At 55.9% G+C, this 24,382-nt stretch overlaps 1 protein-coding gene across 1 annotated transcript in view; it reads right to left on the bottom strand.

Moving 5' to 3' along the window:
- Window positions 1–10,403: 10,403 nt before the first annotated feature.
- The window catches only part of LOC144734014 (protein Niban 2-like), a 69,519-nt gene continuing 55,540 nt past the window's right edge, over window positions 10,404–24,382 (bottom strand). Inside the window, 10 exon segments of the mRNA XM_078616052.1 lie at window positions 10,404–12,384; window positions 12,853–12,964; window positions 13,490–13,597; window positions 14,582–14,698; window positions 15,940–16,101; window positions 16,869–16,964; window positions 16,966–17,057; window positions 17,953–18,115; window positions 18,646–18,750; window positions 21,411–21,526. Coding sequence (XP_078472178.1) covers window positions 10,937–12,384; window positions 12,853–12,964; window positions 13,490–13,597; window positions 14,582–14,698; window positions 15,940–16,101; window positions 16,869–16,964; window positions 16,966–17,057; window positions 17,953–18,115; window positions 18,646–18,750; window positions 21,411–21,526 — 2,519 coding nt within the window. The 3' untranslated portion in view covers window positions 10,404–10,936.

Below are 24,382 nucleotides of genomic sequence, written 5' to 3'. Positions count from 1 at the left end.
CCTAAACCGGTGGGTCGGGCAACCAAAACAAACAACAAGCAGAGCCATTTTTTTCTAATTCAGTAAAAAAAACGATTTCAAGAGCCGCAATACCACGTGGGTGAATATGAGACGGTGGGTCCTTAATAAATCACTGTCACGAATCTGTCCTTAAAAGAGCCGCATTCGGATCCAGAGTCACAGGTTGGTGACTCCTGTCCCACGGTGAACTGGACTCCCACGGTGAACTAGACTCCCACGGTAAACTAGACTCCCACGGTAAACTGGACTTCTACCGTGAACTGGTGGACTCCCACGGTGAACTGGACTTGCACGGTAAACTGGACTCCCACGGTGAACTGGACTCCCACGGTGAACTGGACTCCCACGGTAAACTAGACTTCCATGCTGAGAGGTGAGCAACCAAAATAACAAGAATAGCCATTTAGTTTTTAGATTTCAAGAGCCGCACACCTGAGTCCTTAAAGAGCCACCCCAGGCAGTTATGGTGCCGCAGATTCCCGACCCCCTGACCTCAAACCAAATAAAGAGATTTGGATCTCTTGTGACAGCTCCCCCGTGTTCAAACTTGGTTCTCGATTGTAACCCAGTTAATGGCATCTGCTTAGTCACCAATGGCTGTGCACACACACACACGCAACAACAACAACTTGGTACATTTACTTTCACTTTATTTGGATAAATTCCGGCTGGACTGCCATTCAATTAATATGTTTGTAACAGGCAGTACACACCATGGCGGACGCGGATATACGCCCGATGCACAAAATGTAAAACATTAAAACCTCTCCAGCTTCGATTTAAAGCTTTTGTGGCTGCAGGGATTCATCTTCTTGGTTCTTTCGGTAAAGTCACGTAGAAGGGAAATAATAAAATAATAAAAATAATATAATAAAACAATAAAATAATATAAAGTAAAGTAATATAATTATATAATACAATAATATCACAATATAAAAATATTAAATATGTTTTATTTTTATTATGTTATTATTTCCCTTCTACGCGACTTTACCGAAAGAACCAAGAAGATGAACCTCTCCAACGTGTAACTGTGGTCATCCAGAACAGACCGTGACAGCAAAACGACGCAACGGGACCCCCCCCCCCCCCGATCCACAAAATACGAAGTTGCCACCGCAGCGATGCCACGCTCCCCTGCTCTCCACGCGGTTGTCGGGGCTTTACCACCCGAGTGTGTGAAATTGTCGTCTCTGCTCTGCATCATCCACATTAGCAGGCCGCCACGATGAGAAGCGGGGTGTGTGTAAAAGTGCTCCACCCCTTCCTGAGTCTGTGGATAGAGCTGCCTACCGAGTCATTTCGGCAGTAGTTCTGCAATATCCGCTTCGGGTGTGCGCCATTCCCTCTGATGGAGCGTCCCACCGCTGTGCGAGCGTTACGAATGGCCACTCACGACGAAGATGAAATTATAACGGGGGGGTGGGGTGGGGGTAGGGGGGGGTGTCAAATGAGAACTTAGTTTAAATGTACGCAGCGGCTAAAACCAGGTTTGGCCTGCTCATTCCCGTTCAAAAAGGGGGGTCCTCTGGCTTTAAAGTGCGACCTTCAAAACCATGGGTGAAGGGTTCCCGTCCGATTGACTTGAGAATCAGTTACGCGGAATGTGGCCATGAAAGTAACAGACGGGGGGGTGGGGTGGGGTCGAGAAGAACACGGAGGCTTGCAACTTTATTACAACCCGGCGTTTCTTCTGAAGGGCTTTGCAACATATTTTTTAAGGGCGCTTTGGTTTTAGGAGGACCTCACCAGGCTAATAAATGTTTATTATCATTTATTTTAGTCATCCCACGAGCTGCGAGTAAAAACCCGTGACCTTTTACTGTGCCTCGGAGTAAAACGTCTCGCGGGCCACCACTGAGTCGTTCGCGCCGCAGCCCCTCGGCTTTGGTCAAAAGGGAAAAGGAAGCGAGACGGCTCGCATGGACGAGGAGGGCTGGCATGGACGAGGAGGGCTCGCATGGACGAGGAGGGCTGGCATGGACGAGGAGGGCTGGCATGGACGAGGAGGGCTCGCATGGACGAGGGGGGCTTGCATGGACGAGGAGGGCTCGCATGGACGAGGAGGGCTGGCATGGACGAGGAGGGCTCGCATGGACGAGGAGGGCTCGCATGGACGAGGAGGGCTCGCATGGACGAGGAGGGCTGGCATGGACGAGGAGGGCTCGCATGGACGAGGAGGGCTGGCATGGACGAGGAGGGCTCGCATGGACGAGGAGGGCTGGCATGGACGAGGAGGGCTCGCATGGACGAGGAGGGCTGGCATGGACGAGGAGGGCTCGCATGGACGAGGAGGGCTCGCATGGACGAGGAGGGCTGGCATGGACGAGGAGGGCTCGCATGGAGGAGGAGGGCTCGCATGGACGAGGAGGGCTGGCATGGACGAGGAGGGCTCGCATGGACGAGGAGGGCTCGCATGGACGAGGCGGGCTGGCATGGACGAGGAGGGCTGGCATGGACGAGGAGGGCTCGCATGGACGAGGAGGGCTGGCATGGACGAGGAGGGCTGGCATGGACGAGGAGGGCTCGCATGGACGAGGAGGGCTGGCATGGACGAGGAGGGCTGGCATGGACGAGGAGGGCTCGCATGGACGAGGAGGGCTCGCATGGACGAGGAGGGCTCGCATGGACGAGGAGGGCTGGCATGGACGAGGAGGGCTCGCATGGAGGAGGAGGGCTCGCATGGACGAGGAGGGCTGGCATGGACGAGGAGGGCTGGCATGGACGAGGAGGGCTCGCATGGAGGAGGAGGGCTCGCATGGACGAGGAGGGCTGGCATGGACGAGGAGGGCTCGCATGGACGAGGAGGGCTGGCATGGACGAGGAGGGCTCGCATGGACGAGGAGGGCTCGCATGGACGAGGAGGGCTGGCATGAACGAGGAGGGCTCGCATGGAGGAGGAGGGCTCGCATGGACGAGGAGGGCTGGCATGGACGAGGAGGGCTGGCATGGACGAGGAGGGCTCGCATGGAGGAGGAGGGCTCGCATGGACGAGGAGGGCTGGCATGGACGAGGAGGGCTGGCATGGACGAGGAGGGCTCGCATGGACGAGGAGGGCTCGCATGGACGAGGAGGGCTCGCATGGATGAGGAGGGCTCGCATGGATGAGGAGGGCTCGCATGGACGAGGAGGGCTCGCATGGATGAGGAGGGCTCGCATGGACGAGGAGGGCTCGCATGGATGAGGAGGGCTCGCATGGATGAGGGCTCGCATGGACGAGGAGGGCTCGCATGGATGAGGAGGGCTCGCATGGACGAGGGCATTCACCGCACATTGCCGTCCGCTTCTCACGCCATGGGCTATCAAGCCGCCCCGTGTGACGGGCATTCGAAGCGAGGTGTACGACGTTCCGTGCGCACCCCCCCCCCACCAAACCCCCCACGTCAGTTCGTCACACGGTTCAAAATTTGGCAAATTTTGCCGGATTATATCCTCGTAGCACAAGTAGCTACATAATGCTACAGGCCCCGCACTTTCAAGGGCCCCGCACTAAATGCTTTCAAGCTATCAATTCCGGTTCGGTGATTTTGCACTTGCTCTATTACTATAGTACTATACCGCCTTCAACTTTTATGAACGACTGGGTGTGTAAGGTTAGCGATTTGTCGTATTACCTGGCTGTATAGCAAATGAAAAAATACAATAACTTTATTATGAAAGTAAAAAATTAACCCGTAAAAAGAAAGTTTTTCACTATAAATCCTTTATATGCGTGGCGGCTAGAGTCCTCTCGTCCTCTGGCTTGAGATGGCTGCCACTTATGGGTCAGATGATTGCCTGCCACCATTAAGCAATTGGTAATTAAATAAATAAATCCTAAAAAGTGTAACATTTTTGAAAATTTTTTTTTTACGAAAATAAATTGTCACGCACAACGAGTCTGTGTGCAAAATGTCAGCTCGATTGGATCACGGGAAGTGGGTTAAAAAACGACCGAAAGATTTGCACGGTCGTAAGCGCGCAAGCAAGCAAGTGAACTTAATATAAAGGATTTTAAAAAAATCGTCATTTTTGTAATATTTAGGGCCACTTTATAACATATGCTACAGGCCCCGTACTAGCTTAATCCGGCACTGGGGGGGGGGGGGGGGCTTGACAAAGATGAGAGCCGTTTCGTACTTAGCGCTGCGGCCACGAGAAATCTCTCCAAGAAGCCAACCCGCCGATCTGAGAGTTTGAGACAAATTTGGTTTATTGGAAGCTTCACCAATCCTCTTAAGCGCAGCCGCGGCACGATACACACCACCACCACAAAACAAAAACACAAAACAAAAACCCCAGCCAGTTACCGCGGCGAGGACAGCAACAACAGCATTTATACTTTTGATTGTTATACTTTTGATTTTTATTCTGTACACGAATACGGCAAAGCTGCTTTTGATTGTTCAAAGCAAGGACGGCTGGTGAATAAAATTGGTATTTGTTTTACTTCACATCGAAAAGAGAGAAATGGAAGCGTGGACAGGGCATCCCATCCCGCGAAGCCACGAATGGTGCCGACGTCTTAAGACGAGTCAAAGGTGCAGCCCTGCAACTGCTCCGAGGAGGGAGCTCCTGGACGGGCCCCCGCTCTGGATGGCGGGGCATACATCCTGGCCTCCTCTTTCACGCAGGGCCAGAAATCTCGGAAGCGGTGGGGAGCACGCACAGTGTACCTCCCCCCCTCCCCCCCCCCACACGCGATCCTGCCGATCGACTGAAATGCGGCTGTACCCATCCGTTGTTTGTTCGGGTTGTGTGTGTTTCGGGGGGGGTATTTAAGAAACGTGTTCCATTGTTTTCCACCACCGCGCCGGGAGATATAGAATCAAACCGGCGAACTCTGGATTGCAAATCCAGCGCGCTGATCCATTAACGCCGCTGTGGGCGTCCGTAATCATTGGACGTGTTAGGTTTTGTTTTTACTTTACACACATCGATAAGAGAGTAACAAAGCAGGTGCCAGTGCAACGCAATACAACAACAAAAATATTAAAATCCGATAACAATTGCCGCAAAGCCCCGGCAGGTCGCCGTCGCCGCCGCACCACAATGTCGCTTCATAAAATCCAGGCCCCGGCATGCGAAGCCACTACATATTGAGATAAAGCCACTTGCCAACACCAGTTTGTGACACTCCCAGCGACCGAGCCCCAACCTGGGGTGTGCGTGCCTGAAACCCAGCCTGGCTTTTTGTTTTGTTTTTGTGGTTTCCGCCTGGCACGCCCGCCCGGGGTTTTTCGGAGCGACAGGGTGGCGCATAGCCAGCGAGTGTGCAGGCGGTGCAACTGCACCGGTGGCACCATGGGCCACGGAAGGGGGGGGGGGGGCATCGACGCGTCGGGGGCCTCCGAACATCGGATGGGCGGCGGGGGGGGGTGCTAGAGGAATTTAAATTATTGGGCCCCATGTCATCTACGCGACGACACCGAACCCCCCAATTAGTCCTGCAAAGTGGACCACAAGGCTGGTGCCAGCCAGGGTGGGGCACTGCACCAACAAATGTCCCTTTGGCACCACCCGAGGTCACCGCGATGGTGGCGCCCACAACAATCGGCTGCGACTGAGTGTCAGGCATGGGTGGGGGACCATTAGACTTGCACAGAACCCATGGACTTGCAACTTGCATAGAGTCCCATTAAACTCACCATGTGACCGTGCCCCCATCACACGGACTAAAGGTGTGAAGGGGGCTCAGGGAAATTGGATGGGGGTCCCCCCCCCCCAATATAATTCCTTGCACCAGGGCCCGTTACCAACCATGCTACGGCCACTGACAAGTGGACATCAGTGTATCTCCACCGCAGGCTAAACAAAAAAAACCCACACACACATTCGCGGCTTAACGTAGATATATATTTTTTCCGACATGAAAAGCGATTGAAATGAAATAACGACAACAAGAACAGTAATAAAATAATAATAACATACATCTTTTTTTTTTTAGAGAGAGAGTGGGCGGCTGACGATCGGAGCTCGTTCCGGCCACCAAAAAAAACGAAAAATGCCATCGGCGGCCTCGGCGTCATCGTCCGCGGTTGCCGGGAAGACAAAGACGGCGCGCACGTGACCCTCCAACGAAACCTCCGAACCCGACCAACAAATGGGGGGGGGGGGGGGGGGGGGGGGGGAGGTCACCGCGAGAGGGTTTTGTCGCGTCGGCGTTTTGCCGGCGATTCAAGAACCTCTTGGGCGCCGCACGACGGCTCGCGTTACCCACCACCACCACCCCCTGTCCAGGCCACGAACGGCTGCCTGCCTCCGGACGGAGAGAAGCGACGAGGGCGGGCGACGGCGTGGATGCCAACAGAGGCGTGTTGGGAACGCGGGGCGATCCATTTTTGTAGATACACCCCCCCCTCCCCCTTTTATATATTTTTTTTACAAAATCGGGAGAAATCATGAAGACGACGGAAAAACGCCGATGTTATTTTCGCAGCCTCCGTCTCCCACCGACGCTCAATTCACCGGCTAAATATATTTTGTATGCGTGTGCGTATGTGTGTGTATGTGTAAAAACGTCTCTGCGTGACGATACTGTGCACACTTTGTCCAACACTGCCCGGGTCCGGTGGGTGCGCGACTTGCCCACAGCGTGCATTCGACGGCGCGCGACAGCGGAGATCGTCATTGTCATAGACGACGATGATGTCGTCGTCGTCATCATCATCATTGCTGTCGACCGTGCCGTGGCTTGGTCGTGTACCCACGCGCGATTCCGTGATGCACCGCCGTATGGCACACAACCCAGTTGGGTTAAGTCCGGGGGGGGTGGTGGATTAAACGATAATGCTAATAACTAGTTTTTTAATTTTTACCAGGTTAAGGCCCGTCGTGGTGTGTAGCTCTTTTTCAGAACAGGCCCGGTCAACGCGAATGATATACCCCCCCCCCCAAACAGAGCCGGCTGATCATGACGTGGACATTCATAGCAGCAGACTAATTACTCGAAAGGCACATCGATTCTCAAACGTGGCGGGAATAGAAAGCGGAGAACCCGGAGAAAAAAAATCCACACGACCACTGGGAGAGAGAGAGAGAGGACACGCAAACTCCAAATGCACAGGCGTCCGGTTTGGGATCGAACCCACGACCCCTCTGCGCGGCCAGGCGAGGTGGTCGACATCTCATGTGGGGGTACAATCCAGTTGGCGAGGGGGCAGGGGGTGGAAAGTGGCTTGCGCCAATCCAACGGCACGGACTCTGGTCACCAGCCACGTGCTTGCATGAAAGCAGAGGGGGCCCCCATCATAAAGAATCTGTGGGGGCATCATAAACGGATTGCCCCGAACGGTTATCCATATGCGTTTTATGTTTGTTGTGGAGGGGGGGGGGGGGGTGGTTAGATCGCGTAAATATAAAATGTGTCGTTAAACCCGCCACCACCCAACACGGCCAACGAACGAGGTTCGTCACGGAAACAAAAACGTGTCAATTTTGGTTACCAGTTTCAGCACTCGCACAGCATCTTACAATTCGAGCACGACGGTCGTATCACCGCCCCCTGTTGGCAGCAGTAACGCGCATGACAATACTGACCGTACTGAGAAGTTCGTGGGGGAATCTAGAAATTGGATCGCCCCGGACGTAGGATACACGCAACACGCCAGTTTGCAAACGCGTAGTGAGGCTTTCGCGACCAACATTATCCACAAGGTGGGCTTTTTTTTAGGTTAGATCGCGTGAATATTAAAGTGTCGTCAAACCCGCCAGCACACGACCGCAGCCAATTTAGTGACAAACCGCTACTATTCAGTGGCTGTGTCGGGTGGTGGCGGGTTTGACGACACATTTCATATTTACGCGATCAAACCCAAACAAATCCTCGTGTGTGTGGACGCAAGACGTCGTTTGTGAATGCGACGCAGCAAACGGGACGACGGGCGGCTTGGCAACGACAAAACAACTTGCCTATAGCGGGTTAAACGAACGCGCGAGCACGCAACTCCGTGTTGACGACGCTCGATTACAGCACCGTGAATACCATTTATTCAATTTATCAATATACCATCGGCGCTCTCTGTAACGTCTCTCCGGAAATGTTGAGGTGCAGCCCTGAAAACTGCCTGCTCTCAACGCCGCCGTTGGAGAGGGGACCACAACCACCACGAGAGGGTGTGTTTGGCCTACTCTTCCACAAAATGGGACTTTTTTTTGTCGCCAGTATCAAAGTATGAAAAAATAAGAATAGGTTTGGTTTTTATTTTATTTTACCCTTTCTGGCAATAAAACAGGAGGTGTTTAAGATGCTCAAACGCCAAACAGAAACCTTTTGCGAGGAATCGCGTCTGCATCAACCACACGTACCTGCACCGAACGTGCAAACACTCGCGCACTATCAGAGCAGGTACACGACCCTCCTTGCGAAAGGTTATCATCCATTTGAACAACATCTCAACACCTGTTTTTTATTGCCAACAAGGGGTAAAACCTATTCTGAGCGTCTTTTCTTCCACCCTGGGCAGGTGATCGTCATCTCGGTCGGAGGCGGCGGAGTTACGGACCGCCGCAATAAACCCCCAGCGGCCAGATGCTGAGCCGGCATCTACAGACGCACAGGTGCTCGCTAAGGGCATTGCGTGTGGCAGCAAGAGGGCACAGCCGCTAACCGCCTACGCCAAACCCACATTGACCAGCGTGGCGAAGTGTGGTGAAGCAACCCCCACCCCCCACCTACCCTAACACTAGGTGAAAAGTGCGACGGGGAAACCTACCAACGATAAACTATTTTCATTTTACCAGGTAAGTACGTGTTTCAGAAGCGACCTGGCCACAAATGATAGCCCAACGAAATGGGCTTCTGTGGAATATCATAGCAGCCAGATATTCTAAACGCACGTCGATTCGACTGAACGGGGAGAGGGAACAGGCAAACTCCAAATAAAGAGGCGTCGGGGTCGGGATCGAACCCACGACCTCGTGTATTCCAGGCGAGGTAGTCAACATGTTGCCACCAGGGCACCCCAACCAACCCACGAGACAGGAACGACAGGTCAGAGGTTAGGGGTGGAGTTAGTGTCCGATTGGTTAGTGTGGTTAAGGGTTAGGGGTGGCGTTAGTGTGAGATTGGTCAGTCTGGTTAAGCGTTTAAGGGTTTTGTTGGCGAGTGAGATTAGAGTTAAGCTTTGGGCTACAATCCGATTGGCTAGTTTTGTTTGTGCTAGAAAGGTCGGGCCACGGTCTGGTTGCTCAGTTTTTAGGGACAGTAGCTCTAGCAATCCGATTGGCTAGTCTGTTAGTGTTAGGGGTATGGTCCGATTGGCTAGTCTGTTAGTGTTAGGGGTATGGTCCGATTGGCTAGTCTGTTAGTGTTAGGGGTATGGTCCGATTGGCTAGTCTGTTAGTGTTAGGGGTATGGTCCGATTGGCTAGTCTGTTAGTGTTAGGGGTATGGTCCGATTGGCTAGTCTGTTAGTGTTAGGGGTATGGTCCGATTGGCTAGTCTGTTAGTGTTAGGGGTATGGTCCGATTGGCTAGTCTGTTAGTGTTAGGGGTATGGTCCGATTGGCTAGTCTGTTAGTGTTAGGGGTATGGTCCGATTGGCTAGTCTGTTAGTGTTAGGGCCTGTTGCTCGTAATCGGTTGGCTAGTTGGCTCGTGTTAGAGCAAGTTTCTATCATCCGGTTAGTTTGTTAGTTTCGGGGCAAGTTCATGGCATCCGATTGGCTAGTGTGTGACCAATCGGAGGGCTGCACCTCCGATTGGTCACTTCGCCTCCTGACAGCCCCTCGCGATGCATTTTAAAATGCAGGAATGAAAACGAATTTCGTGAGAACTGCTTTTTGCGTTTTCGTTTGTTGTCCTTACTCCCCCCAACCCCGCCACCTCACGATTTAGCACGTTGCCTACGTATGGTGCAAAAGAAGTTCAACATACGTCTGCCACCGCTGCCCCCCCCCACCCACCCCAATTCGTGTGCGCCAATGCCGGATGAGCTGCCCCCCACGACGGGGGTAGGGGGGGGGTGTGAAACGTCGAATCCATATTGTTTGATTCGATGTAAAGATTGTAGAGGGGGGGGGGGGTGGGGGGTTGGACAAGCAGAAACCCCTCTACGCATGCAGAGTTACGGTGACCGTGACCGCAGTTTAATTTAAAACTTAAAAAAAAGAACTAAAGCTAAAATTCAGCGGATTACACAAACCCTGTCATAGTGATAAAAACAAGACAAACCTCCCCCCCCGGACACGCGGCCAAACCACCGCCCCCCTTCCCGGCCGGATTCTGGAGGCGCGACTGAGCGTGAACGGGCGCCGTCGCGAAGGAACAGACGGCGCTCGGTCGGCGCCGCAGCTCGACGGCACGGGGGGAGGGGGGCCGAGGCCCCCCTCCCCCCGTGCCCCGCACCCCCCCAGCGATGACTCATCAACGCCCCCCCCCCCCCTTTCCCCACCACGATAAACTCTTTCTTTGGGCAGGATTTCCTGTAGCGGCGCACGGGCCTTATCGGAGGCTGCAGCGGGCGGGCCCCCGGGTGGAGCGTGGCTGTCGGCGCGCCACTTTACCCGCCACCACCGTGTTACAAGGTCTTTCGCGGGAGTGGGGGGGGCGGGCGGGCGGGCAAAACGTCGGACGTCGCCCCCGAACGATGCGTTGAGAGCGACGTCAGCGGCACGACCGCGGGAGCGTGCGAATGGGATGGCTGCCGAGTGTGTGATCGCGGACAGGACGGAACTGGCCGTCTTGCCCGCACTTTACACGAGGGCAGCCTTGGCAGAACACCAGACACGAACGTCACCCTCCTCGTCATCCCTCCTCGTCATCCTCCCCGTCGTGCCGCAGAATGTTACAGCCTTCCCACTCCGTGCGTAAAATGTTTTTTAGTTTTTTTTGTTGTGATCAGCGGGCATGTACACGTACGTACGTGCGTGTGTGCACGCGCTTTTTTGTTTTATTAAAATGCGTCGTCGGTGGGGTTCGTCTCCGTCGCGCGGAGGGTCACACGAACACGGGCTCCCTCTCCTCGAAGCCGTTCGAGTGCCGGTCAAACATCCCGGCCGCCCCCCTCTCCACGTCGGGACCGCACGCCGGCACCGACGACTTCTCCACGCTCCCATCGGCTTTGCTCCCTTCCGTCACATCCTCATCCTGCTGCTGCTGCTCCTGCTGCTGCTCCTCCTCCTCCACGATGCCGGATTCCCCCTCGCTCGACAGCTGCAGCAGCGGGAGCTGCGGCTCGGCTTCCGGCGCGAACGCCGCGCCCCCCTCTTGCTTCTCCGCGACGGGAGACGAGATCCCAGAATCCTCGGCGGCGGGCTGAGCCTCCAGGATGGCGTCGTCGATTTCCTTGACGGCGGCCGCGAGCATCCGCGCGTGATCGTCGTCATCGGCAGCGGCGTCACCTTTGCTCGGCCCCCAATCATTTCCGTCGGCAGGCTTCCCCTGCGCGGTTTTACCACCGTCGTCGGCGGCTGTGTCGGCGTCGCCGCCGCCGCCGCCGCCCACCTCGCCGGTATCTTTGACGGGCAATGCCGGAGCGCCGCTGCCCGAGTCTCCCAAGTCGGGCTTCGCCTCCGCAACGCCGGCGCCTCGCTCGTCCTCCGGCCGCGTGGGCCGTGCCTCTGCTGCCTCCTCCACCTCCTTTGCCTCCTCCACCTCCTTTGCTTCCTCCTTCACCTCCTCCTTTGCTTCCTCCTTCACCTCCTCCTTCACCTCCTCCTTCACCTCCTCCTTCACCTCCTCCTTCACCTCCTCCTTCACCTCCTCCTTCACCTCCTCCTTCACCTCCTCCTTCACCTCCTCCTTCACCTCCTCCTTCACCTCCTCCTTCACCTCCTCCTTCACCTCCACCTTCACCTCCGCCTTTGCCTCCTCCTCAACCTCCTTGGTCACCACCTCCGCCGGCTCGGCCACAGCGCTACCACACGCCACTGTCGCCGCCGCCACCACCGTCGCCGCCGCCGCCGCCACCACCGTCTCGGTACCGGCGGTCCGGTTGTTGGCGTTGACGTTTCCGTCCGCCGCCGGCACCGCCGCCGCCGCCACCACCGTCTCGGTACCGGCGGTCCGGTTGTTGGCGTTGACGTTTCCGTCCGCCGCCGCCGCCTTGTTCTCCACGAGCGTCATCTCCACGAAGAGGACGTCCCGCGTCTTCGCGGCCTTGACCCCGTCCGCGGCGTCGCCCGCTTCCGCCGCCGGCTTCTCGCCGTCCACGTCGGCGGCGGCGCTCAGCAGCTGCTTGCGCGCCTTCTTCTCGGGGACGGCGCGACGGCCGTCGGTGGCGGCCGTGCCGGCGCCCGGAGGAGAGGCCTGGCCGGCCAGGATGGCCCTCCAGTCGATGTTGGGGTCGTCGGCCAGCGCGGCGAGGTTGAGGTCGCCGTCGCCCACGAACACGATGCTGTCGCGGTACAGGTTGTGTCGGCTCTGCACGGCCGCCGCCTTCACCACTGCGTTTGAGAGATGGGAGGGAGAGGGAGCGAGGTGGGAGGAGGGAGATGGAGGGAGGTGGAGGGAGGAGGGAGAGAAGGTACAGGGGGAACGTTGGCCATTATTGTACCCCGTGACAGAAAGACGTGGAGACACCCAGACTCACGGCTTGACCTCTGCCCTGCTGGCTGAGAGTCTCCGACACGGCCAGCGTGGAAACTCCTGGGATTGCGACCCAAACCCAAGGACTTCAAAAACCCGGGATCTCAATGTTCCTGACACGGCCATCATGAATCCCACGAGAAAAAGGGAGCGAGAGAGCGACACCGATCAACAGGGCGTGAAAAACCGAGCATCTTGACGGTGTCTTCGACACGGCCATCATGAGCCCCCCCCCCACTCCCGCCCCCCCACTCCCCCCCCCCCCCCGCGTTGTAGGATTGTAGGACGCGTTTGGCGCTCGCTGCTGGCAGGGGGCTCGTCGGTACCTTGGAAGATGTCCTTGGAGAGCGACTGCAGGAGGATCTCCTCGTAGACGTTCTCCACGCGCACCACGCGCGAGTGGTCCTCGAAGATGGTCTCCTCGTAGCGTGGCAGCTCCTGCAGGGGGGGGTCCCGGTGGGGGGGGGGGGTGAGGAGAAGGGGGTGACCACCACAGCCAGCGATTGCGATGTTAGGTCACACGGACGGACCGATTCTCATTATCACGGCTGCAAATGCGTTCCGTTTTCTCCCCACGTTCGCCCAGGAAGGCCTCCCCCCCCATCCCCCTTCCCCCACCCCCTCCCCCCACCTGGCCGAGTTTTCACAGTGGTGGTGGTGGTTGGGGGGTGCGATGATGACGACGTTTAAATTGCGATGGAGTAAAAAGAAGTAAAAATTCTCAACACGTGGAAGGGAACCATCGGAGTATCCAGCCATCAGCCATCCGACGTAACTTAACAACACTAATACAATAAACAAACAATCGTAGTAGCGACAAGGAGACTTGCGCGTGCCGTAGATCGCACCCCGAAATGTAACGGAACGTCCCGGACAACAGGCCAAGGGGTGGGGGGGGGGCCAACCCCCTCGGCCCCCCCCTCCCACAGCCCCCCCCCCTCCTCCATCAACACCACCACGCACCGGTTTGCAGCTGGGTCCGAGCGAAGCGAAGAGGTAGGGAGCGGTGATCTGCAGCAGAGCGTCACGGAAGAACCTCTTGCGGGTGGTGCTGCTGTCGTAGTCGTATTTCTGGGGTGGGGGGGGGGGGCAGTGGTGGGGGGGCAGGGGGGGGGGCAGGGGAACAAGGAACAATTTGCATCGAGTTACTCATCCCACATAGCACAGCACAAACACGGTTAAACTACCGCGTAAATATATAAATGTGTCGTTAAACCCGCCAGCAACCGAGCAAAGGGTTGTCACGTAAACAGAACATGGCCAATTCGTCACTAGTACAGCACTAGTGTGTAGTGTATAGTGTACTATACTAGTACAGCACTAGTGTGTAGTGTATAGTGTAGTGTATAGTGTAGTGTATAGTGTACTATACTAGTACAGCACACCGGTTGTGTGTTGGAGGGCCTTAACAGGCCACATTTGTGGCTGTCGCCTGATGAAGCTTATTACAATTACTGGCGAAACGTCGTACTCAGATTGTAAATGTTGTGGCTTGGCTCTCCAACACACACCGGTGTGCTGTACTAGTGTACTACACTACACTATACACTACACTATACACTACACTGTACACTACACTACAACTACTAGTGCTGTACTAGTGACGAATTGGCCACGTTCTGTTTACGTGACAACCCTTACTAGTTGTCTGTGTCGGGTGGTGGCGGGTGCAACGACACATTTATACATTTACGCGATCTAACCCAAAAAATACCTCTTATGGATGATATTGGTCACGAAAGCTTGCGTGTTAAACTAAGCTTGGCACGGACCCTGGTGCAAGGAATTTTTAACGGGGGGAGACGGACACCTTCTGTCTATTCTTAGGTTTTTTCGGTAAAGTCACGTAGGTAAAAAATGTAAATGAATCAAAGTAAAATAAAAAATAAAATAAAAATCTACCTACGTGACTTTACCGAAAAAACCTAAGAATATGAATCCTTGCCGTCACGAAAGCTTCAAATCTAGAACTTTCTGTCTAACATCTCTCTCTTCGCAGCCTGGCGCACAGGGCCCGGTGCAGTCTCACCGCCTGCACGCCGGGCGTGCGCTCACCTTGAGGACGCGCTCGAGGGCGCGCTGGGCGGCGGTGGGCACGGGGGTCGGCGTGGCCTCGGGGGCCAGGCTCTGGTGGAGGTAACGCTCGAAGGTGTACACCGCGTCGTCTAGCAGCTGCTCAGAGACACGCACACACACATACACAGTCACACGTGCACACACACATACACAGTCATGTATACACACATACACAGTCATGTATACACACATACACAGTCATGTATACACACATACACAGTCATGTATACACACATACACAGTCACACGTGCACACACATACACAGTCATGTATACACACATACACAGTCACACGTGCGCACACACACACAGTCACACGCACGCACACAGTCACACACACAGTCATGTACACACACACACAGTCACACGCACACACAGTCACGTACACACACACACAGTCACACGCACGCACACACAGTCACACACACACACAGTCACAGTCACGCACACACGCACACACACACACAGTCACGTACACGCACAGTCACACAGTCACACGCGCACACACAGTCACGTACACACACACACAGTCACACAGTCACACGCGCACACACACAGTCACGTACACACACACACACACACAGTCACACAGTCACACGCGCACACACAGTCACACAGTCACACGCGCACACACAGTCACACAGTCACACGCGCACACACACAGTCACGTACACACACACACAGTCACACAGTCACACGCGCACACACACAGTCACGTACACACACACAGTCACACAGTCACACGCGCACACACACAGTCACGCGCGCACACACAGTCACACGCACACACACAGTCACACGCACACACACACAGTCATACGCACACACACAGTCATACGCACACACACAGTCATACGCGCGCACACACACACAGTCATACGCGCGCACACACACCATCACGTACACGCACACACACACACACACAAGCACATGTACACCATCACATACGTATGTACACACACACACACACACAGGTGGGCGGGTGCACGTCATACGCAAGACAAAGATCCCCATATAGTCTTAACAGGCTGTTGGGGCAAGTGCTGTTAGCGAGTAGCACCGATGAAGGCCGGCACTGTGGCACACGAGGGGGTGGGTGGCCAGCACCACCCCCGGCTGCTCGCTTGCCCCAACCGCTTGTTCAGGCTACACGGGGGATCTTTGTCTTTGTGTAGCAGTGCGCGTGTGTCTGTGCGCGTGTGTCTGTGTGTGAGTGTGTCTGTCTGTGAGCGTGTCTGTGTGTGAGCGTGTCTGTCTTTGAGCGTGTCTGTGTGTGAGCGTGTCTGTGTGTGAGCGTGTCTGTGTGTGAGCGTGTCTGTCTGTGAGCGTGGCACCACCTCCTGCACGAGCGTCTGGCCCCTGTGGATGAGCGCGTCGGACGACGAGAAGTCGACCCGCTGCTTGAGATCTGCGAGCTGCGCCTTCAGCCTCTCCACCTTCTCGTCGCACGGCAGCATCTTCACCGGGTCGGAGGGCGCCATCGCCAGCTTCTCCACGTACTGCACGCGCAGAGACACGAGAGGTGACCACCAACAACAACCACACCGTGAAGCCGTAACGGACTGTTGCCGGTAAGTCGACGTCGTCGTCGTCTTCTTCCGGGCGGCTGCGGACGTCGGAGATCCGGAGCAACGACCGCCGGGAGACAACCGCACGTGTGGAGCGGCGTGGAGCAGTGTATCATCACCATCATCATCATCACCATCAACATCACCATCATCAACATCATCATCAACATCACCATCATCAACATCACCATCACCAACATCACCAACATTACCATCATCACCAACATCACCAACATCACCATCATCACCATCATCAATATCACCATCATCAACATCACCATCATCAACACCAACATCACCATCACCATCATCAACATCACCATCATCATCATCGCCGCGTCGTCTACACGGTTGCGTACTACGGTCCCTGTTCTAGATGACCGCGGGTCCCGCACGCTGCCGGAGGCGTTCGAGAAACACGCTCCCCCCTTTCGTGCGTCAGGCGTCATGCGCATCTGCTGCCGCCACGGTTGTTTAGGGGTGGACCCACGAGCCGCGTGGGAGATCAAAATAGTGGGAGATCAAAACAGTGGGAGATCAAAACACTGGGACATAAAAACACTGGGAGATCAAAACAGTGGGATCTTCTGCGTTGGCTCTGTTAGTCAGGACCAATAAAGGCTGCCCCCCCCCAGGTGCCCGCCCCCCCAGGTGCCCCCCCCCAGGTGCCCCCCCCCAGGTGCCCGCCCCCCGCCCACCTCTGCGAGGCGCTTGGCTCCGCCGTCGTTCTGCGTGTTCTTGACGAGGTGCTGCACCTCGCGGGCGAGAACTCCGCGTCCCTCGCTGAAGCCGTCGCTCACCGCACCCCATGAGCGCCTCCAGCGCCCCGCCCAGCACGGGCTGCACTTGCTGCCGGCAGCACGCGTCCACCTTGGGCTGCAGGAAGCCTGCGTGCGTGGGGAGTGGTGGCGCGACGGTTAGCGCGATGCGCGACAAAACTCTCCCGCTTCTTCTGTACCGCTGACGTAGATGCCAGATAACCGCGTCAGGAGCAAGCGGAGGAGTGGATTGTCATCATCATCATCATCGTCGTCATTGTCGCGATGTCCCCTTCATATTTGTGGATCGGGGCATTGCGTCGTTCTACGTTGTACGATCCCCACCCCGCTCACGACCAACACCGGTGACGATTATCGGAACCGGTCCTGGGCCTCCCCCTAGGCGCCTCAAAACCAGTACCTGGAGCGGTGTGTAAGCATCGCAACTGGGGAGACAACGGCGGCCGGGCGTGGTGCTGGCCACCCGCCCCTTCGTGTGCCGTGCCGGCCTTTGTAGGGTGCTGCTACTAGCTAACAGCACTTGCCCCAACAGCCTGTTAAGGCCACACGGGGGATCTTTGTCTTTGTGTGCGCACCACAAACCCGGCGACCCGAGTTCGATTCCCGCTCACGGCCAACGCCAGCGACGATTATCTGCACCGGTCCTGGGGCCTCCCCCCTAGGTCAACTCGGCCTCAAACGAGTACCCGGTGCGGTGTGTAGTAACCGTCGCCACTTAGGCGGGGGGAGGGGGGGAGGGGGGGGGACAGAGGCGGCCAACCCCGTCGCGTGCCACAGTGCCGGGCCTTCGTAGGCGGTGCTGCGACGAGCTAACAGCACTTGCACCCCCCCCCCCAAACAGCCCATTAAGGCGATAACCTTCGTCTCTGCGAAACGCGGGGGGGCGGTAGCCTTCTGAAGCCGTGGTGGGAGGGGGGGGGGGGGGTGCCGGGGGAGGGGGCGGGGGGGCAAAGACCCCAGGGGAGTTGGGTCCCCGCTCTCACGGCGACGGCCGCATCGTCACCTCGCATCTTGCCGGCGACCTGCTCCTTGGAGGAGATGATCTGGTCGAGGTCCGGCCGGATCAGGGACTCGAGCGCCGGCCGCATCTCCTGGCACTCCTGGCGGAGGGCCGCGTGGCCCTCGCTCGTCTGCTCCTGCACCAGGCGGTAGACCGCCGACGAGATCTGCGGTGGTGGCAAAGGGTGTGGCGCACGGGGGCTGTTTTTTTTTTGGAGTCTCAACATCATCGTCGTCGTCGTTGTTGTTGTTGTTGTCGCCCGTGGCCGATCCACTGCCGGATGAAGGGCTTCCCCCGAGCCCCGGGGCCACGTCCGACTATCCTGCGGATTTCAACCTCGGGCCCCGGAGCGCAGGCTGCGGTGTGGATACCGTGCAGGAGGAAAATTGGGGTGCGGCTGGGGAGGGAGGGGACGTCGGTACGACGTTGCGGCGATAAAAAACACCGCCGACACGCAACGTGAAAGCATCGTCACGCATTGATATTGGAGGAATAACCCATGCTGGAGGTTTACCGCGCGTCACCAGCAGCGTGTGTGTGTGTGTGTACGCATGCGTAAGCATGTGTGTGTGTGTACGCGCGTGTGTGTGTACGCGCGTGTGTGTGTGTGTACGTACGCGCGTGTGTGTGTACGCGCGTGTGTGTACGCGCGTGTGTGCGTGTGTATGCATGTGCACGCGCGTTGCTCCATCTCACCATGGCCCAGGCTCTGTGCTTCTCCTGCGGTCGCCCTCTGAGCCTGGGAGTGATGTCGGCCTGCAGGCTCGTCACCAGCTCCTCCATCACCAGGTTGCTCAGGATCTGTCGACGGGCAACGGTCGCCGATCATCATCCGCCGACGCCGCGAGACGACGCCGCGTGGCGATCGTCTCACCGCCCATTCCCCCCCCCCCCCCCGCCCCCCAGACTCCCCCGCAGCAAAGAAGAAGACGACCACGATGAAGATGAATTGGATGTCTAGATTTGAAGCTTTCGTGACTGCAAGGATTCATATTCTTAGGTTTTTTCGGTAAAGTCACGTAGGTAAAAATCACTTGATACAGCTATCGTGCTGTGACGGTTCCACCTGAAGACGGAGGCTTGTGTTGCCTCCGAAACGTCGTGATTTTAATTGAGTTTTCATTTTACTTTTATTAATTTAAATGTTTTACCTACGTGACTTTACCGAAAAAACCTAAGAATATGAATTGGATGGCCAAGAATCGCACGCGCCGCGCACGGCCCGGTGAGCGTGGAATGTCGCCGGGCTCAACGTCGGGCGCAACGTTCGGTCGCACGGCAACGACCGGGCGGAGGGCCTTCATCCGGCCAAAACATGGACACACAATGGGCCGTGAAAATCATAAAATCACCACCATCGATATTCTCGGCGAACGCCCGATAGGCTCACGGCGATTGGCGACGCAGGAAGACCTCTTCACAGTTTTGGCTCGTCACCCGATGAAGCCGGTTGTAATCAATGAAACTGAGAAAACTGAAAAGCTGTTGTCGTCGTCGTCGTCGCTAGCGAAACGTTAAGGAACTCAAATTGTAAGTGTGGTGGGTTTACCCTCCAACGCACAAGCGGTGTGCTGAAGCAGTAACTAATTGCCACGTTTTGTTGACGTGGTCGAGTGCTGGGCGGGTTTAACGACACATTTATATTTACCAGATCTAACCCCCCCCAAAAAAAACCCTTCATCATGTGAATACACTGCTGGCGTGTGTGTGTTGTGGGTCTATGGGAGTGTGGGTGGTGGTGGTGGTGGGGGTTGTGGTGGGGGGGGGATGACCTACACGGACGATGGCTGTTTTGGCAGTCGGTCCGAATTCTTGGAAAATCCTGCACGAGTTCCCAAGACAAACCGCTGCCCCCCCCCTTCTTCTTCGTCAAAGGCGGAATTGTACGTCCCGATAACGCAGGCCACTAACGTCCCGCCATCACGAACGCCGCCGCCGTCATTTTTTGAGAAGAGGTGGATAGACGAAAGGACAGAAAGAACTTTCCGATGGAGGCGTAAATCGCCCCCCCAGCCCCCCCCCCCACCCCCCCTAGCCCCCCCCACCGCCCCCGCCCGATCGCGAAATGTCACCAAATCCTCTCTCAAACGTCTCTTCTCATTACATTTTCCCCGTCCGAAAGAATCTCTGTATTGTGACGGAGCCGCATACTTTCCACGTGTCTACACGCCGCCGCTGTAGCAGCGCTAAAGGCTGGGCGGGTTTTAGCGATAAAAAAAACGAGTAGAACACGCATGTGGTTTAGTCGTAGGAATGCTCCGAGCACAGCATCATGGACAGAGAGAGAAATACAAACTCCAAATATACAGCATGGGTCAGGGATCGAACCCACGACCTCCTGCATACCAGGCGAGGGGAGTTAACATCTCGTCACCGCGGCGGTGCCCCATTCCATTCTGTCATCGTTTTTTTTTTCTAAACAACAGCAAGAGCCTTGAGTGAAGGCTTTCTCTATACACAAGCGTAACGATGTCGACACACCCCCCCCCCCCTTGCTTTACCAAGCGCCTTTGTTGTGGACACCGACGCTATCCCGAGGCCCGGAGACTTCGGTTCTTCCGGTTTAAATTTCGTCTTCTCCATTACCATCCCCTTCCCCTTGTTGCTAGTCAACATTTTAGATCCCCCTCCTCTTCCTGGAAGATTTTCTCAACCTCTCCCCTTCAACCAATCCTCATCCAACAGTTCTCAGCCGTTCCCCCTCCCAGCCCGCCTTCCGTTCCCCCTCCCAGCCCACCTTCCGTTCCCCCTCCCAGCCCACCTTCCGTTCCCCCATCCTTTTACATTTGAATTTGTCTCCCCCAAATCATTTCAATTCTCCGTCCTTAGCCAATCCTCTTTCTAGGCCTCCCTGCACCAATCAGAGGCCTTGACACATGCATACCATGTCGGGTAAAGTGGTATGTTGTTCTCAGTCTTTAAATGAAATATAAAAACACGTAAATATTCGATGAGATAAGATAAGAAACGTCACTCTATAAGGGTCTCAACGTTGACCCCAATTGCGGCATGACCTCCCGCCGTGTCACCGTCTCAACACGGGACCCGGGGTCACTCTCTTTACAAAGCGAGAATGATAACACACTCCGCGCCCCCCCCCCCCCCCCGAGTTGTCACCTGGTTAAAACAAAAGTAGAAACTTAACCAACAACCACTCGCAGCATCGTCGGCACTCATCCTCGTCTCTAGAGTCTCTCATTTTGGTTGGACAAAATAAACCGACCGCTCTCAGCGTGACCACTTACTCACCCACCATTCACTTACAAATCTCACGCGGTTGAACTAAAATAATACTTTGACTTGGCTACGGATTGTGGGAGGCTTTCGCCCAGCGGCGGTTTGATCACGGCCAACAATGACAATGATAATGCCGACGACGATAACGACAATGACGGCGATGATGATTACAATGATAACAACGACGACGATGATGATAATGATGACGACAATCGTCCATTTACCTGCGTCTCGTTACCGCAAAACATGTCCCAGGTGGAGAAGTGGCTCTTGTCCTGCCGGTAGAGGCGCACGGCCTCCGAGAAGGTCTGGGTCTCCACCGAGTCTGGCTCGGAGAGGCCTGCACAGAACGGAGAGAGAGCGCGCAAGAGAGACACACACACACACACAAATTAACATTTCATCTTACCGTGTAAAGCCCACCGAGCGATGAGATTTTATTCGGAGGCGGCGGCTGATGACGCCATCGCAAGGCAGGGCGAGTCTTGTTGCACCGTTGGCTACGTACGGTGCGCGAAAGCAGATCAACATACGTGACGTCAGGCATCGTCAGGGTTCGCGATTGAACCCACGTACCGCGTACCCGCGGTGCTCTGAACCGTGCGTTTTCAGGTTCTCCGGGATCAGAAATGGTCTCCCGCAAAAGCTCCCCTCCCCCCTCCTCCCCCTGGCCATGGCACGTGGCGCCAAACGTCGGACGTACGTATGTACGTTGAACTTCTTTCGCGCCGTACGTAGCCGACCGTGTGAGGCAAAGACCGGCGAACGACGCCCGGGGGAGCTCCTCCCGCAAGAGGCCATCAGGAACGGGGGGGGGGGGGGGGGGGTCAGTGCAGCGCAAAGCCACCCCGGGAACGAGAAAACTATAAATACATTTGGAGGCTTGCCCCCTTCTTTTCTCTCCGCCTGATGAAGACCGCTCTCGTGTTGCGATGGAAACGTCGTGGGTTTTTTGCTTTCATTATTTTCAATTTATTTTTTATTTTTATTTCATTAAATTTTTTTAATACATTTTTTGGTTTTCTACTCAAGTGACTTCACCGAAAGAACCAAGAATATGAATTCCTGCAGTCACGAAAGTGAAGTAAAAAAAAAACATTCATGAGAAAACTCCCAAAAACCGTTGCGGCTCACAGCATTGCCAGCACCTGCCCACCCCCCCTCGACATCATTTGCGTTGACTACCGCGGCACATCCCGTGAGCACGAGATTCGAGGGTTCAAATCCTGGTTGTGGGGGCAGAGGGGGTGGGTCGATTTATTTATTTTGTGTCCGTTCAGAAAAGCAAACGCACGAAGGCCGCACCAAACGTGTTGATGAAAACGATCATTTGTATCGTAGTGGTAATAGTAGCCACCACCACCACCACCACCGCCGCTCGGCTATTAGAAGTCGCAACGCACTGCTCGCACCTGCCGATTGGTAAACAGTGAATTCTGCCCCTCGGCAGAATTCACTGTTTACCGCGCGACACCAAACGCCGCTCAAGACGCGAGGGTCCGCGGGCGACGATCGCCACACGTACGCCTTTTCTGCCAATTCCACAGCTGGATGAGGGGGCCTTCCCCCCTCCTCCACCCCCCTCCCCCCCCCAAACAGAGACGAAGATCCCCCGTGTAACCTTAACAGACCGTTAGGGCAAGTGCTGTAAAGCGAGCACCTACGAAGGCCGGAACGGCACACTAGGGGGGGGGGGGGGATGGCCTGCACCATGCCGGGCCGCCTTTGTCTCCCCGAGTGGCGACGTGTACTACACACCGCACCAGATACTCATTTAAGGCCGAGTCGACCGGGGGGGTAGCGGGGGCAGGACCAGTTCAGATAATCGTTGGTGACCGTGAGCGGGACTCGAACCTGGGTCGCCGGGTTCGTAGCGCAGCGTAGCGCTAACCGCGACACCACCGCTCACACACAGAGACACACACACACACAGAGACACACACACACACACACACAGAGACACACACACACACACACAGAGACACACACACACACACACAGAGACACACACACACACACACAGAGACACACACACACACACACAGAGACACACACACACACACACAGAGAGAGACACACACACACACACACACAGAGAGAGACACACACACACACACACAGACACACACACAGAGACACACACACACAGAGACACACACACACACACAGAGACACACACACACACACACAGAGACACACACACACACACACAGAGACACACACACACACACACAGAGACACACACACACACACACAGAGACACACACACACACACAGACACACACACACACACAGAGACACACACACACACACAGAGACACACACACACACAGAGACACACACACAGAGACACACAGACACACACAGACACACACACACACACAGAGACACACACACAGAGACACACACAGAGACACACACACACCCCCGTGCGGGTTATTGGACCATACTTCGCCAGGCCGGTCATTGTGGCTGGGTGTAGGTGGACAGCAGGAGACGTGGGAGTGTAGACGCGGGGGGGGGGGGCAGGGGCGGACAACGGTGAAGTTTTTGTCGGTGCTGCACCGCCCTCTGCTGGTGAAAACGCGACGCGGCGCTCCCCCCACTCCCCCCACTCCCCCCAGCCCTTCCCAACAATTCGGTTTACCCCCCCCCCCCAACATGCAAGCCGCTCATTAAATTGGCCGATAACAGCTCCCCATGCATGTTAGAGGGCCGCAGAGAGCTCGGGGGCACAATTGTTTTTTCGCCGGTTCAGCGCCAAACGCCTTCGCGTGCAGAGGGAGCGCGCTGCACGGCTGCTGCTGCTGCTGCTACTGCGGCTGCTGCTGCATAGTTGCGAGATTATTTAGTCTTTATTATTCCCACGATGCGTAAAAGCCGCAGTATACACGGGCGAAAACCACACTTTCCAAAAACACAAATCGGTCTCCCTTCGCTCGGCAAAACGAACTCGCCGCACGCCAATCACCGTGACACTCACGACACCACCTCCACCCGCCCCCCCCCCCGCACACACAACGCAGTGCATTGTGTGGTACTGGGAACACAGGGTGTGGAGTACAGGGGGCGGTTGTATGGCAACTATGGGGTGGCTTGGCTGGCTGGCTGCGTCGATGGATTGGGGACCGATTGTGGGTTTAGCTTTAGTATTGGTGGGTGGCTGGCTGGGTTGGTGGAAGTATTGCTGGGTGGG

Source organism: Lampetra planeri, chromosome 49 (assembly GCF_965212315.1).
Source record: "Lampetra planeri chromosome 49, kcLamPlan1.2.h2, whole genome shotgun sequence".
Taxonomy (NCBI): domain Eukaryota; kingdom Metazoa; phylum Chordata; class Hyperoartia; order Petromyzontiformes; family Petromyzontidae; genus Lampetra; species Lampetra planeri.
This window is presented reverse-complemented; position numbering and strand designations above follow the sequence as displayed.